The sequence below is a fragment of the Cricetulus griseus genome, chromosome 5 (assembly GCF_003668045.3).
Source record: "Cricetulus griseus strain 17A/GY chromosome 5, alternate assembly CriGri-PICRH-1.0, whole genome shotgun sequence".
In the NCBI taxonomy this organism is placed as follows: domain Eukaryota; kingdom Metazoa; phylum Chordata; class Mammalia; order Rodentia; family Cricetidae; genus Cricetulus; species Cricetulus griseus.
The window spans coordinates 148,267,669-148,284,124 of record NC_048598.1 but is presented as its reverse complement, the minus strand read 5'-3'; the positions used below and the strand labels follow the sequence as shown (position 1 = coordinate 148,284,124).

The 16,456-nt window shown below is 44.7% G+C and overlaps 1 protein-coding gene across 6 annotated transcripts in view; it reads left to right on the top strand.

Annotated features, from left to right (window-relative positions):
• LOC100759473 (neuronal PAS domain-containing protein 3) overlaps positions 1-11,287 on the top strand; it is a 794,410-nt gene extending 783,123 nt beyond the window's left edge. For 3 of the 6 annotated variants that reach the window (XM_035445687.1, XM_035445685.1, XM_035445684.1), the window contains 3 exons: positions 4,803-4,950; positions 8,196-8,320; positions 9,930-11,287. In XM_035445687.1, coding sequence (XP_035301578.1) covers positions 4,803-4,950; positions 8,196-8,320; positions 9,930-11,287 — 1,631 coding nt within the window. The remainder of the gene's footprint in view (positions 1-4,802; positions 4,951-8,195; positions 8,321-9,929) is intronic. The other 3 variants (XM_035445688.1, XM_035445686.1, XM_035445683.1) reach the window with 1 other exon arrangement.
• Positions 11,288-16,456: the final 5,169 nt, after the last annotated feature.

Genomic DNA, 16,456 nt, shown 5'->3' with positions numbered 1-16,456 from the left:
ATATATCTCTGCCTCAGACACTGGCTTCTTTTTTATCCTTCCAGTTACTGGCTATGTCTGGAGACAAAGTTTTTCTGAAGAAAAACTTAAATTCTTCTGTTGGGAACTGTGTGCAGGAACACAGATGTGCCCCACACCAACCAAGTTTGTGGGGTTTGGAGGAGAATGACTACTATTTACAAACAGAACATTCTTGTACTCAACCTGTGGTCGAGTCAAGAGATCAAGTGGCATTTTAAAAGGCTGTTCAATAAAGATTATCATCCTGTCTTTCATTTGAGGGGAGGTATTTGCTATCAAAGGTCACATGTTTTAGAATCTAAGCCCTTCACAGTTGGCTTTGGTCTGTTATTTGCCACTCCCTTCCCAGTTAGGCACAGGTAGTGGTTTTGACTAAAAGTCAAACATCCCCTCAATGGTGGTTTCTTTTTTTTAATTTTTCTTATTTAAATTAGAAACAAGATTGTTTTATATGTCAATCCCAGTTTCCTCTCCCTCCCCTCCTCCCCTGCCCCCCACTAACACCCTACCTATCCCATACCCTTTCTGATCCCCAGGGAGAGTGAGGCCTTCCATGGGGGTGGTCTTCAGAGTCTGTTGTATCCTTTGGGATAGGGCCTAGGCCCTCCCCCATGTGTCTAGGCTCAGGGAGTATCCCTCTATGTGAGATGGGCTCCCAAAGTCCATTCCTATGCTACAGATAAGTACTGATCTACTACAAGAGGCCCTATAGATTTCTGAGGCTTCCTCACTGACACCCACATTCGTGGGGTCTGGATCAGTTCCATGCTGGTTTCCCAGTGATCAGTCTGGTGACCAAGAGCTCCCTCTTATTCATGTCATATGTTTCTGTGGGTTTCACCAGCCTGGTCTGGACCCCTTTGCTCATCACTCCTCCTCCTCTGCAACTAGATTCCAGTTCAGTTTTTAGCTGTGGGTATCTGCTTCTACTTCCATCAGCTGTTGGATTAAGGCTCTAGGATGGCATATAAGTTAGTTGTCAGTCTCATTATCAGGGGAGGGCATTTAAGTTAGCCTCTCTACTGTTACTTAGATGGTTAGTTGGTGTCATCCTTGTAGATCTCTGGACATTTCCCTAGTACCTGATTTCGCTTTAAACCTATTCTAGCTCCCTCTTTGATGGTATCTCTTATTTTGCTCTCCTCTATTCTTCCCCCTACACAACCTTCCTGCAATTACTAGGTGGGCAGGCCTCAACCAGGAGGACTCAGTCTGTTCCCACTGCATTCTTCACCCAAATGCAGGGCCAGTCTGTAACTCTAAGGAACCTTCAGTGTGGAAGGAAAGTGGAGTGGTGGGGAACATTCCCATAGAACACTAGGGGTTCATGGGCTTGATGAGAAATCTTTTTGAAGACAGCTAAATATTTTTTTCAAGACAGGGTTTCTCTGTGTAACAGCCCTGGCTGACCTGGACTCTCTGTAGACCAGGCTAGCCTAGAGCTCACAAAGATCTGCCTGTCACTGTCTCCCAAGTGCTGGAATTAAAGGCGTGTGCTACTACTGCCTGGCCAGTTAACTGTTTTTAAAAATTACCATATCAACCAACTTACATCATACTTATTTTTCTTTGTAAAGAGGACTGACCTAAATATTCCTTTATTTCTCCCTACTATCCAAACCTGCGCCTTAAAAATAACAACAGCAGCTGCTAGATAACAGAATCAAGAAAGGGGCTTTTTTTGTATTTTTCAAGTTCTCTAATTTATTACACACTAAAAATCTCTTTCAAACTGGCACCAACGTGGCTTTTCTTCTTGAGCTGATTAGGACCACATGAGCTCAGGAAAAGCTGTCAGATCCTGCCTCTGGCACAGCTGGAATGATCCAACTGATTTGCCAGTATGTTTTTTTTTTTTTTCAAGAAAAGCTTCATCCCAAAGTTTTAAATTTATATTCTGTGAGAAGATGTGAGCAAAAAGTATTCCTGATTCAGTACGAAGAAGACATTGTGGTAACTTCTTTTATGTGAACTTGTAAACAAAAGCAACTTGGGTAACATTTTGGTCAACATTCCTTTCCCTCATCAGAGCTAACATCTTGTCTTCTCTGTGAATTCCAAGGACACATGGAGGTTGCATTCAGAAAACACCAATCTAGAAGTCATGATTGAAAACCATGTGAAGATGTAGCCCTTGAAAAGTTCTGTTTGTTAAAGGCTGTAGTCCAGGGAACAATTATGGCCCAGAGAATGTCTGTCTTCAGAAATGCAACAGGGACTCTGTAACCCACTCCTCAGTATTCCCTACAGTGACCCATAGCAGTCACACTGCTCCCTGTCTCCAGGAGGAGGAAACCCTGTGTTTTTCAGTCCCACCTCTACATCAAAACTCACCTGTCTGCTGCCTTTTCATTCGGGGCTTCATTCTTGGCTGGCATTCTTGAGCCTGCTTTAATGAAAGACTGTGTTAATGTATTCATGGACCCTGATAAATTTGTATTTATCTTCTCACCAAATGCCCTTAAGCAGACTAAGCTATCCTGCTTCATCCTAAAAAGATATTGCATCAGCTCTTTGTATCAGAAGATTTTTTAGGCCCTTATCTGAAAACTGGGAGGCTGGTGTTTTAAGTAAAAAGTATAGAGGGTGGGGTGACCTTTCTGTTGGTTTTTAAATTTTAACTTGATCTTCCGATTGTTTCTTCACTTACCCCTTTCAGGCCTGTATACTCTGGATTTGGGTTTTCTGTTGTTTGTTTTTTGCCTGTTCTGGGTTCCATTCTGGTCCAAAATCCCCACCCAAGCCATGCCAGCCTAGCCTGCTGATTCAACGTTTTTTTCATGTGATTCTGCAAAAAGATTTCTTAGTCTTTTAGTCTTTATTTAAAAAAAAAATACTAGAACCATTAATAAGTATCCTTTATTCTGGTTACAAAGCATATAGAATTCTATCACCAATCAGACTGGAGTATGGTGATTTCCTCTGTGAAGAATTGCATAAGCCACTGTCCTCCATTAATAGTTAACCAGGCTGAGAGGATCTGAATAAAGGCTCTTCGTGTTGTATGCCACAGTGGCTTGACAGAAGAGCGTTATGCTTGGCACTTCACTGCTCTCTGCCTCAGCTAGGAGTTTTGTAGCCTGGGAAGCCATGCATGCAGGATAGCAGAACTTACAGTCCCCAACAAAAGGAACACACAATGCTACCTGTGGAGGCTGGCCACCAAGGGAAGGTGACAGTCCTTGGCCTTCCAGGGCCCTGCACTGTGTGGCAGCTTTAAAACAAAACTTGCCGCCGTCTGAAACATTCATCATGGCTTTTTCAAGCACCAGTGAAGACATAATTATTAAATTTTACAGCTATCCATTACATTGTATTGTTAGAAAAAAGGGGGAAGCATGGGAGAAAGCATGGAAGCCTGTCCACTTGTAGACACAGTCCGTGACGGTTTGATTGGTTGGCCACTTTCAGAGACAGGAAGAGTTTCAGTAGCCCAAAACCTTGTTCTTTTCCAAAGTGACTTCATTTCCCCATCGGTAACCCCCCCCCAAAAAAATCAAAATGTACTTCATGAAACTATTGTATATGAAGCACTTATTAGCCGTAATTAAATGGACAATATGAATTTACTACGTCTTTAGGACTCTGGCTTGTTCTGGTTTAGAGCAAGATGATTAATGCAAATACATATTACTTGAGATAACCATTTAGCAGCTAATTTAGCCAAATTTATTACAGCAGTTAGAGGTTTTTCATTTTAGCAGACGGAGACAAGGACATGCCAAAAGTGGGTCATGTAGACGAGTGCGCACTGCCCTCTAGTGGCTGCAGGCTGGTGAGTTTTGGGGGGGCCAGCAGCAGTCTCCAAAGTCCTACCATCAGACCCTTTCCTGCATATCTCCAACATTCCCATCCACAGCGCTTTATTTAGGGGATGATTTACTGCAGTTCCCCCTTTTACTAGCTCAGGAGAACCCAGATACAAATCAAATCTATTTCAACTTGGCAAGATTCTGGTTAAAGTATCGTTTTTTTAGCATCTGCATTTTTAAAAGCTCTCTTACAGGGCATATTTAAAGGCACAGGTTCACGTTTCTGAGTGTTTTCACTTGTTCCTTCATTTTTGCGCCATATTTTCAGGGTCTTTGTGGAGTTGTCACTCTTTGTGGCTCAAGTCAAGCGGATGCTGTGCCTCTCAAGCCAGTGTTTCTGACTCAACGGGGGGGGGGGGAGAGAGATTTAATTTTGTTCCAACCTTCAGCCGTCTCACCACAGTTTACCCCGACTGACCAATGTAAATTTAGTTCATCCGAGGACTATAAATTCTGTAAGACAAGATCAAAAGAAACAGATGGCTAAGGACACGGGTTGATATTGCTCAGGCTGAAGGGAAATGATCAAAGACAGAGGGGGTTAGGCATCTTCAGAACCATTCAAATATCCAGAATCTCAAAGAGGGCAACTCGAAGCTATGCATAAATCATACACAGATTTGCCTTTCTTACCATCTGATGTTAAACCCACTGACAATATCCACACCACATTAGGTGTGCTCTGAGCCAAAAAGATTAGTAGTCCTTTTATTCTTCCCTTCACACCGTGGCTGCCCAGAAGGGAATAGAGGCTCACTACAAATGCCAGGAACCCTAGCTGGGCAGCTGCTGCTCCAATGAGATGTTGATTTCATTTGTGTTAATGGCATCTGAAGTTGGGCATACACTGGACTCCGCTGGATTCGGTTTGAGGTTGGGCAGAGATGAAAATCAATTCTGTGACAATCTTAATACTATATCTTCTGTTTTGTTTTCTCTCCCCCCTCTCCCCCCTTTCCCCTCCCCCAGTGCTGAATAAGGGTCAGTGTGTGACGAAGTACTATCGCTGGATGCAGAAGAATGGAGGTTACATCTGGATACAATCTAGTGCCACCATAGCTATTAATGCCAAGAACGCGAATGAGAAGAATATCATTTGGGTGAATTATCTCCTTAGGTATCCTTTCTGTTTCATTTCTCTCTCAGTTATAAACTGCACACTGTGGTTAGTAACTGACGCACCATTGAGTGCCATCTGTTCTAGGGACATGGGTACTCTGCTCTTCTTCCTCCCAAATTCAAAGAAATGGGAGAAATCACAGCCCAGTAAATCTTGGGTTGCCAGTCTTTGGGGACCACTTTCCTGGTCCATGTACCACCCAGGAAAGATGGAGCCCTTTGCCTGCTGCTGCAGTCTAGATAGCAAGTGTCTCCTTTCTCCACGCCTTTGCCTCTGCACTCCTATCCCTGGCAAAGTAAGCAGACAGAGCCAGTGAGGATGGCATGCCATCCCCTCAGCCTTTTGCATAGGGTTTTATTCTCTGGGCACTCAAATTTTGGTAAGCAAGATGAAGCACTTTGCCAGAATACTAATCATCTCATTGTAAATAATAATGATGATGATAGTAATATTAAAACCATCTCTTTTTGCCTGCTATTCTAAGCTCTTAGACAAGTTTTATAGTCTTAAATTTTATGTCCATGGTAGTCCAAATTCACTGCTTCCCAAATGCCAGTGTGAGGTACCTTTTCTTTCTCTTTCCCTGTGTCTGCTCTGCTTTGGGATTCTGACAACCTGGATGGTTTCAGTTTGAGGATAAGCCTTCTGCAAAGTTTGCTACCAGTCCTGTCACAGTGTGTGGCATGGCTCCCACCCACCACCATCATTCTAGTCTTTGGCCTCCGTTGTCCTGAAGGCACCAAGCAGGAGTAGAAAAACTTCCAGGAGAGCTAATGAATGGAAGTTGGTGCCCTTTGGCTGATAATTTCGACAAAGACTACCTGAGTCCCATTTTTCTTAGAGACAGCCAAATGGAGATGAGATGTTAACCAGCGTGGCTCATCAGCACATTGGCCCTTCAGTGTTTCCCAGACTTTGGCCTTTGACTGGAGGCATGAATGTGTTTGCTTCCCACAGCATATCAATCAGACACTAATGATTATTGCTCTGGAGAGGGCCTTAATGGATCCCACTTACAAGAGTTTTCATTTATCTACTTTTCTTTTTCCTTTTTTGACCTCTTCTGCTCTATATTAATTCTCTCTAAAGGTAAAAATATGTATGTGTGTGTGTGTGTGTGTGTGTGTGTGTGTGTGTGTGTGTGTGTGTGTGTGTGTGTTTAGTGTGGCTTTCTACGGGGCCTGATAATGGTGAGGACCATCCCCTTTGGTTGTGATATCGCCATGGAGTTTCTGACATCAAGAGATCCTTTTAAGTCGTTCCATGAAAAGGTCACTATGTCTACCACAGAAAGCCATGAAAGTTCCTGTGACCTACAGAAAATAGAACAATATACCACACACATACACATGCTCCTTTGCTAGGCAAAAGTGGTGGTGTCGCTATAAAGAAATAAAACCTGGCAAATCTTCCTAAAGGATAGACAGTGTCTGTCTGCCACATTAATGCACTGAAGGGCTCTGAGGTCATCTGTGTGTTTGTTATTCATAGCCTGTGGGGCTTATTTACCTGTCATTATCTATTTCCTGGGCAATATTGCCTATTTTATTTATTTTTCGGTTACTGTTTACTTTAGACTACTTCATTAGCCACTTCCCACTGCCTGAAATGGCAGAAGTAGCAGCAAGGAATAGAAGGCATTGGATCAACTCCAGTAATCTAGCCTGGAGTCAAACAGGACCAGCCTGCAAGCACTTGGTTATTCTAGCTCATCAAATTCCATACAGATAGGAAGAAAGCCATTTGGGCAGGAAAGGCCAGCCTTCGGGCATCAGAGCCTTGGTCTCAGGTATGGGAGGTCTTTTACAGATGGCTTTAAAACCTACCCTGAGATCACTAATAACTGACAGCCAACTGGAGACCAATCATCATGGAGCCCCCATGGCACCAAGACTACAGGGTTCCAGTGAGCTGAGACAAAAGCCACTTCACAAGGTGGCCACTCATGGGTACCATTCTGTAGGCTGGAGACCTACTAAGAAAATCATTCCTTGGCACAGCAAAACTCCTAAATCGGCTTTTCTTTCCCACCTTCTTAGCCAAAAGGGATTATTCTTTCCCAAGCAATACTCCCCTTCTGGACCCTATCCAGGCTCACCTTCCACTGTTCAGAACACTGCCGTTGATCTTCTGCCCATTCGGGCAGCATTACCAGAATTCTACACTCAGAGACTGCAAAGTGCCAAGTCGGCCTTCCTACCATTAGTCTCATCTGATTATCTAGAGAAAGCTGTTGCTGCTAAAGCTAATTCACACTAAGGAGTAAATGCCTGATAATCCATCTCAGTGAATTAACCCTCCCAGGGACATTTGCAGTGACTTCTTAAAATGGGGGAATTCAGAAGCATATGAGGACCCTTGTGCCTTGTCACTGCTTTGGCCAGCCCGTGTACAAGACAGAAGAGGCTTTTCCCGCTTGGAGGCAAGGCGCTTTCCTTGTGCCTAGAGGCTACAGAAGCCTCTACTGATCTTAAGTTTGGCAGCCTGGGATTGGCTCAAACTGACCAAGCATTTCATTTCCAGAAGAGGCTCATTCTTAAATTAAAAACAGAACATTAAGCACATTTGTGTACATGGGTTTAGCTCCATTCTGTTAGGGTCTCTCTTATACTGGGCCTCTCCCACTGCAATCAGATTCCCAGCTAACAAGCCACAGGTGTACACCACATGAGCAGATGAAACTGTGATTGTAATGGGTGTGCTGACAGTTCGGGAGCTGAGCATCCCAAGATGCACCTGTGCATCTGACAGATCGTTAGGCACCAAGGGCCTGCCAACCCCCTTCCCCAATAGCTTTGGAACCAACAGAACAGCTGAGAAGTTGCATCCAGGGGCCAAGGCAAGGGTACTGAGGCAATGAACTCATTAGTAGCCTGAGAGAAGGTAGGACACACCAGGTGGTATGGGAATGAATGGCTGAGATTTCCTCTCATTGGCCCAGCCCCCAGGTGTTATGCCAGGAGGAGCGGCAAGCTGCACAGTTCTCTGGCCCCCGGTGGTACCTGATTATTTAAAAGCTTTTTAGTGCCTTTCGTGCAGCATTCGGGGTATTCAATCATTGTGGCAGGGTGCACCTGTACCCTGGCACGAACAAGCCTAGCTTCTGTGAAAAGTCCCGTGAGGAGCTGAGAAGTAACTTCCTATTCAGTCCTCTAAACTTCCTCAACTCTGGAAGTTTGGGGCAGGGAAGTTCAGGAGATGACGAATGCCTGCCCTCCTGATGGATGTCTTCCTTCCCACAGTAACCCTGAGTACAAGGACACACCCATGGACATTGCGCAGCTCCCACACTTGCCAGAGAAAACTTCAGAATCCTCTGAGACATCCGACTCTGAATCAGACTCTAAAGATACCTCAGGTATAACAGGTATTACTTCTCCATGCTTTATAGCTAAGGCTTGCTGGTCCAAACACCAGGGGTGGGTAGCAACTAGAGGGCCACAGTCAGAGACCTAGCAACTAGCCAAATCATATAACAGGATGTATCTGGGAAATTGTTCCTGACTGATTATCTCAAAACACACCAATGTGTATATCCATATTATGTATAAACATATATGTGCCGTGACATTTATGTGTATATGTAGTTCACATAAACATACAGGACAGATTAACCACTTAATGTTGGCCCTCCCATCCTTAATCGTGCTATGACTCCATAGCTAGAGCAAGTATGAGGAATAGCTCTGCCAGGTCCAGGATGGTCAAGGTTCAGTCCCCACCAAGCTGGGATGGAGCCTCTAAAATAGGATATAAGTTCATGGGCTTGAGGCTTTTTTTTTTTTTTTTTTTTTGCCTGTTTTGTTCACTGCTCCATACTATCTATCCATACTCAAGGGGGAGAAGTTTTTCTGGAACCTTTGCCCCAGTAAACAGCTTTCAGCATAAAACAATACTAAATATTTTCTCGGATGCTGATCTGTTACTTTTTATTTCCTGCAGTATTTATAACAAGTCCGTGCTCCCCCATTTCTGATTATCTGAGGGAGTACACTTCTAGAAGCTACAGGACGTTTAGTCTTCTTCCTATTTCCAGTCCCCTTCCATAGACACAGGGGAAATGAGGGCCAGAGTGGGTACAGGATTCGCCCAAGGCTCTAATCCAGTCTGCTACCCACACTTTGTGGCAAAACCATAAAAATCAACATCCCCTCTGAGTTTCCCGAGTCTGTGACTGAGGGGAAATCTGTTCTCCCTCAAATGAGGAAAGCAGACCCCTCCATCGGCCTGCCCCGCTTAGAGCACCAGAACTCCAGGGCTGTGGACAAGGAATATCTCTATTCCAGACACAGCTTGGGGTGTGGGGTGGGCGCACTTTGTGGTGGAGCTTGTTTTCCGGGTCCCTAAAATGTGTTGTGGTCGTCGCCCCACCCTCCCCCAGCTGGAGTTCTAGAATTTTCGGCCTCTTGTTTATATAGTAGTTAACAAAACCCCTTACTATTACGAGCTTACAGCTGAAGAGAGACATAAAATGAGAGTCAAAAGGTGAATGATAGCATGGTGGCGGGGAAACCACAGATACAGAGTGTAATTTTCAATAATGAATAGATGATCGTCAACGGAAAGCACAAACCTCTCTAACAGTCACGGGACACTCCACTGTCTTGTCTTCCGTGTCCCTAAACCGTATTCCATGTTAATCTGACTCCCTGGGTGTGTCCACAGGACTTCCCACGCTTGACTGTGCCTAACAATCACCTGTTCACAAGCAGTATCTGACCTGGAGAGTCAGGGCAGAGTCTGGGGGTCTCCATAAGTGCCAGGTGTGGGGCTTTGTTTGTGGAAGGCCTACCGGAAGAGGCTGGTATTGCTGGCCTATGGCCCACCCCTGCCCCTAAGCTCCAGCTAAGCCTGGGCTTTCTTGTTAGACGGGCGCTGCGGTTCGTGCTATGCTGGATCCTAAATTCTACTGCCCCACTAACTCGATGTCTTCTCTCTCCCCTCCTGCCCTTCTGCCACCTGCGGGCCTCCCGCAGAGGACAACGAGAACTCCAAGTCGGACGAGAAGGGCAATCAGTCCGAGAACAGCGAAGATCCGGAACCTGACCGCAAGAAGTCAGGCAGCGGATGTGACAACGACATGAACTGCAACGACGACGGCCACAGCTCCAGCAACCCGGACAGCCGCGACAGCGACGACAGCTTCGAGCATTCAGACTTTGAGCACCCCAAGGCGGCCGAGGATGGCTTCGGTGCGCTCGGCCCCATGCAGATCAAAGTGGAGCGCTACGTGGAGAGCGAGGCAGACCTGCGGCTGCAGCCCTGCGAGTCGCTCACGTCGGACAGCGCCAAGGACTCGGACAGCGCGGGCGAAGCGGGCGCGCAGGCGTCCAGCAAGCACCAGAAGCGCAAGCGGCGGCGGAAAAGGCAGAAGGGTGGCAGCGCCAGTCGCCGGCGCCTGTCCAGCGCGTCCAGCCCGGGCCTGGATGCCGGCCTGGTGGAGCCACCGCGACTGCTGTCATCACCACACAGCGCCTCTGTGCTTAAGATCAAGACAGAGATCGCAGAACCCATCAACTTCGACAACGACAGCAGCATCTGGAACTACCCGCCCAACCGGGAGATCTCCAGGAATGAGTCCCCATACAGCATGACCAAACCCCCCAACTCTGAGCACTTCCCGTCCCCGCAGGGCCAGGGTGGCGGTGGCGGTGGCGGTGGCGGTGGCGGCAGCGGCGGGGGAGCACTGCACGTGGCCATCCCCGACTCGGTCCTCACCCCACCGGGCGCCGATGGCACCGCCAGCCGCAAGACTCAGTTTAGCGGCTCGGCCCCAGTGGCCTCCGACCCTCTGTCGCCTCCGCTCTCAGCATCCCCGCGAGACAAGCACCCCGGGGGCGGGGCAGGGGGCGGCGGGGGTGGCCCTGGTGCATCCAACTCCTTGCTGTACACTGGGGACCTGGAGGCCCTGCAGAGGTTGCAAGCAGGCAACGTTGTGCTTCCTCTTGTGCACCGGGTGACAGGGACCCTGGCGGCCACCAGCACGGCCGCGCAGAGGGTCTATACCACGGGCACCATCCGCTACGCACCTGCTGAGGTGACCCTGGCCATGCAGGGCAACCTGCTACCCAACGCGCATGCTGTTAACTTCGTGGACGTTAACAGCCCCGGCTTCGGCCTTGACCCCAAGACGCCCATGGAGATGCTGTACCACCACGTGCACCGGCTCAACATGTCAGGACCATTTGGCGGCGCTGTGAGCGCAGCCAGCCTCACACAGATGCCTGGTGGCAATGTGTTCACCACGGCTGAGGGACTCTTCTCCACGCTGCCCTTCCCGGTCTACAGCAATGGCATCCACGCGGCACAGACTCTGGAACGCAAGGAGGACTGAGCAGGGCCCCACTCGGAGGCATCGTAGGCATTTTTTTGTTTAGACCTTTCATTCTAGCACTTTGAATTCGAGCAGGTCAGCGTCTTCTCGCAACACGGCGGCCCCCTTCCATCCCTCTCTTTTCTTTCATTGAACTTATTCTTTCTTGTAAAGACATGTTTATTTTTTTGCCTTCAGAGGGTCAGAGGACCGGTTGCCTGCCATTTTGTCTTCTAAGATGTGTGTTGGGTTGTTTGGCTTTCCTTTGCATCTTTACTAAGATGTCCTTCGTGTGTATATGCCTCTGCCATAGAATACTCAGTCTTGTGGTCAAGAGATTTCTCAAGTGACAACCATTGGGTTTTTCTTCCTAAAGATCTTGATATGATCAAGATGGAAAGAGACAAGCATAAATGATTGTGCCCTGTTTGACTAAGTCAAATGAAATGGGGTAGGTGTTTTTAGTTTTCCTGTCCCTAATTCCTTTGAAAATAGGGGAATAGTATTTTAGAATTTTATGCAGAATTTAATTCTTTTTATGATTAAGATTTTAAGATTTTCTTACTTGCACATAAAAATAATTTGGGTTCTTAAACTTAATTTCTGGCCTGTGACTAGAATGTTTTAAAAAAAAGTTGGACTAAGTGGTAATTACTGAAACATTAACTTAATTTCTAAAACCATGGTGCTATCATTTATTAATCTGTAATGTCTTCATTCAAAACACAGCTCCCGGGCTGGGTTTTGGAAAAGAAACTGTGTCCTGTCCTGGTCCGGAGCCCCGTTGCTACAGTCTCCTTGGTTAGTTAAGACAAAGCCCTCATTAACATTTGCTGCAGGACTTAAATTTACCTCCCAACTAACAAACATAGCCTCACTTTCAATTTAATGGGTCAGTAAAGCCCTATTAAAAGGGGGCTTTTGGACAACTCGGACTGATTTGAGGAGCAGTTAAAGTACATCCTGCCTTTTGTTAAGCTTTTTTTTTTTTTTTTTTTAATCCTTACTCAGTCTAACTGAGGCTGATTTTACAACTTCAGTAACACTTCAGAGTAAAAGAAGGGAAAGGAGAACTATGTAACATGTTTTTTGTTTGTTTGAGATTTTTTGTTTTCGTTTCTTGCTAAGAAAAAAAAATAGGTTGTATTGGGGGCTAATTTGATGGAATTTATTTCCCTTAGGTTCTTATCTCTGAGTTGAAACCAACAAGTTTTTAAAACTGAAAAATGGGTTAATGAGCTTCAGACAGATAACTGCAACTGAAAACTGCACATTCAATGAAAAAAAGAAAAAAAAAGAAAAAAGAAAAAAAATAGCCTATTTTGTCTTTGTTGCCAGAAATCAGTGTGGTGTCAAACACTCCAAATGACTGTCCAGTATAGATTCTTCTCCCACTTCGTTTTTTGGCAGCTGTTTGTTAAGGCATCTAATACCAGATGTGAGAACTGTAATGTGTACAACGTGTAGTGTCCTTGGCTGTGGGTCCCATTGCAGTTTCAGTGTGTGTTTCTATATGCAGTATATGCTAAGCTAATGTAGTCGTTTTGTCCACTGTCTTCTCTGTGCTCTGTCTCTAGTGGAGTGGCACAGTCCCATTCCTGCAGTCCTAGTGAATCAGTGACTCTTGGGGGTTAGTGGTTTTTCGTGGTGGCCTTTCTCTGTGGTGTCACCTATACTGCTTCTACTGTCTGTGAATCCTGTTTCCTTTGCCAAATCCCTGCTGTTGTTTTGCTGTTGTATATTCTCCCTGCTTCCCCTGTCTTTCCCTCCTGGTCTACCCCTTTCTCTCCTCTGCTTCTCTTCCCTGATACCCCAAACCTATTTCATTCTCAGAGATAAAAAAGACTCTTAACTAGCTCAAGGTTAATGGAGCCATTTTTCCCACAATGGAATTCTGGGTGTGACTCTCCTGAAGTGCTACACAGAGCCCTGAAGAATAATGCTCAGATATATTAAATAAATTGATGCCATATAGCCTCAGTTGTTAACATTCCCAGAGTCCCTTGTGCTCTACCTATAAAGCTGTGGGTGCTTTTCTTTGGTTTCTTTCAGGTTGGCTGATGGAGCAGTATATAAAGCAATTACCAGTGAGACAGAAAATGATTTCAAAGGCCAACCAACATTTTTTTAAAACAAAATGGGAGGGGTTAATGGAATATAGAATTGTCATATATATTTGTTTATTCGTGCAATGCTAATATAGTAACTCGGCTGTCCTTTGAATTATCACCGTGCTGAGTGGATTCCTCTAGAACTTTTGATTCCATGAGTTGGGCCCAAGCCATGGTGGAATAATAACAGAAGGAAGTTAAATGCCACAAATCTTAGCACTGAGCTTCCTTGAAGGACTTAAGTCAGTTTAGAAGATGAAGAAAGCCGATGGAGAAATTTAAAGATTAGTTTTGGAAGCCGTACTCTAGCTATCGAACAATCAAGGGAATGCACCTATCAGCTACAAAGAACAGCTAGACAGCTGGGATTTTTTCTTTTATAAATGTTTCTGTGTTGTGTCAAAATGATTTCTGGTGATTTTAAACTAACAGATAATCACAGCTGCTGTCTAAATCCATAGTGTTTAAAATTACAAAATGAAAAAAAAAAAAAAAACACTTCATTACCTGTGAAGACTGTGTCTGTGTTTTTAACTATTTCCTGTACAAATATCTGAAAACTTTTATGAGGAGACTGGTGCCACATAGCTGAATAATGGGGAAAGGGATATTCTGTTCGTCACGCCCTTAGCAGTGTTACCAACTCTACAATATATATAAATATATATAAATAATTAAAACGTTACAAAGCGACAGCTATGCTACATTTGTTTTGTGTGAAGCTAACCGGACTTAACTTCCTGAGTGCCTGGCTTATTTTGAAACATTTTTTTTCATTGACCATTGATAATGCTGCAAATCGGAAGTGTACATACTTCATTTACAACAGGGTTCTTTTTATACTTTTGTAGATTCTCATACATGTCACATACATGGTTGTCTTTATGTAACTTAATTTTTTCATCCGCAGGTGCCATTTTCATAATAAACTTCTCTTGGATTTGTTACTATCTGGCATCATTTCTTTTACATGTAATCATCCTAACTAATGAATGCTGGTAGTATTTGTTTAAGCAGGTACCTTGGTCATTATTTATTCTTTTTTAAAAAAAATGAAAAATCTTTTTTTTAAAAAAAATGCATCCATATTTTTGCTAGTTTTGGAGAAAAAAAAAGTACATATATATGTAGCTTGTTTCCTGATGAGGCTGACAAGGCACAGATTACGATGCTAATCCAAATACTACACGGAACTTGCAACCATCCTGAATTTCCAGCTACCCAATTCATTGTCATAGTGAGCATCTATTGTGCACATTCTCAAAGCTGAACAATGGGCCTGCAACATTAACCTCTGTGGGAAGAGTGCATTTTTTTCTTGATTAATGCACAGTTAAGTGGTGACAGTTTTCATACATTAATCATTTAAAATGCACTCTGTATTTTCATTTCTTATAATCTATAATGTATAACCAACTGTTTCATTGCTTATGTCCTCTCTTTATCCTCAATACCTACTTTGTGGACAGGCTGAGGAAGTCATGGTTGGGCTGTGTTACAGTGAAGTCAACATGTGGCCTGTTGTGTTTTAAAGCAGGTTATATGAAGCATTTTCTAAAGTGCCAGCTGTTATCTCAAAGGTAAGGATGAGGTTAACTAGTTAACTCTCTGAACACGACAAAAAAATATGGGGACAACTGGATTGAACTGACAAAGGAGACAAACTTTTGCACAAACACTACAGACAATAGTAACTGTCACCTTCCTAGTTTTAAGTTTTCGATGACCTTTGTCACATTGCAGGTAGCTGTTACTAATGGGGGCGTAGATATGGCAGTGGAGGTAGAGTTGTATGGCTCTAGGTTTCTCTGCCATTCCCTGTGTGGGCCCTCATTCAGATATAAACACACAGCTGGGTTTCTTCCCTTTGCTTCTGAAAGTCAGAGCAGTACTATATAGTTAGACTGAGAAAGCAAACAACAGAGCTAGAAACTCCATCCTAAATGAATGACTGGTGAACGAGAAAGGGGCCACCCAACGTACTCTGGTGCTGACTCTTAGGGATGAGGCAAGGTCTCCTCAAGGCACAGGGAAAATTGTTTAAGTGGCAGTGGGTGATGCTGGTGGTCAACCATACTACTCTACCTCTGGACATTCAGCCCTGTGATCCAGAAGTGGGAGCAGTGAGGGTTAACATGGGAAAGCCAGACGAGGTGGCTGAGTTCAGATTCTTCACCCCTTCTGCAGGGAAACTGGCAGTTCTAGATTCTTATCCTCAGCATCAAGTTCCCTGTTTCTTATATGTACCCATCAATGTTAAAATAGGTCACTAATGAAATAATTTCTCAGCAGGAGAGGTAAGTGATCAGACCCCTGCCCATCTGATGCTGGGCCAACTCCTCAGCCCCAGAGCTGGCAGCCCAGCCAGAGTCCCCAGCTCTGCACAAGCACGGAGGCTCTCCTCTGCCAGGTTGGCAGCATGTGAGTGTGTCAGGGCTCTAATTTACAGTTTATTACAAGATTGGGGGGATGAGGGGCAGAAGCCAGTTTCTGTACTGCCTCGGGTCTTCCAGCTGACAATGACAAAATTCATTCAGCAATTTAAAAAAAAATTACACACAATCAACATAAAAACTAAGATGGAAGAAATGCACTTGGCTGAGCTTGAAGATGCTGTATTTAGTCCTTATGGGTGGTAATTCTTACTCATCTTCCCCTACTCCTAAACAGAGTCTATTTACATTGAGAATGTTTAATCAACTAACTAGGAAGCAATCTGGCCTGTGCACTGCATGAGGGCAGGCGATAATGTATAGAAGACGAGAGCAGAAAGTGGCCTGTTCAAGCCAACGCCCTTCTCCAGATTCCAAACCATAGGAAGAGTAAAGGTCTTGGAAGACAAGGACAGACAAGGAAGAACATCTTTGCCAGCATTTTATGTCAGTGAAAAACACAAATCATATCAGATAGCATAATTCCCAAAGACTACAAACAACAGTAACAGCAAACTTTTCTGAGACACTAAGGTTAATGGACACCCACGGCTGCCTTCTGCTCTCTTTTGTCTCCTAGGAAACCATTCTAAAGAAAAAATGCTGACCTGGAAAACTCCCCATGGATATGAACCATTGTCTGCTCA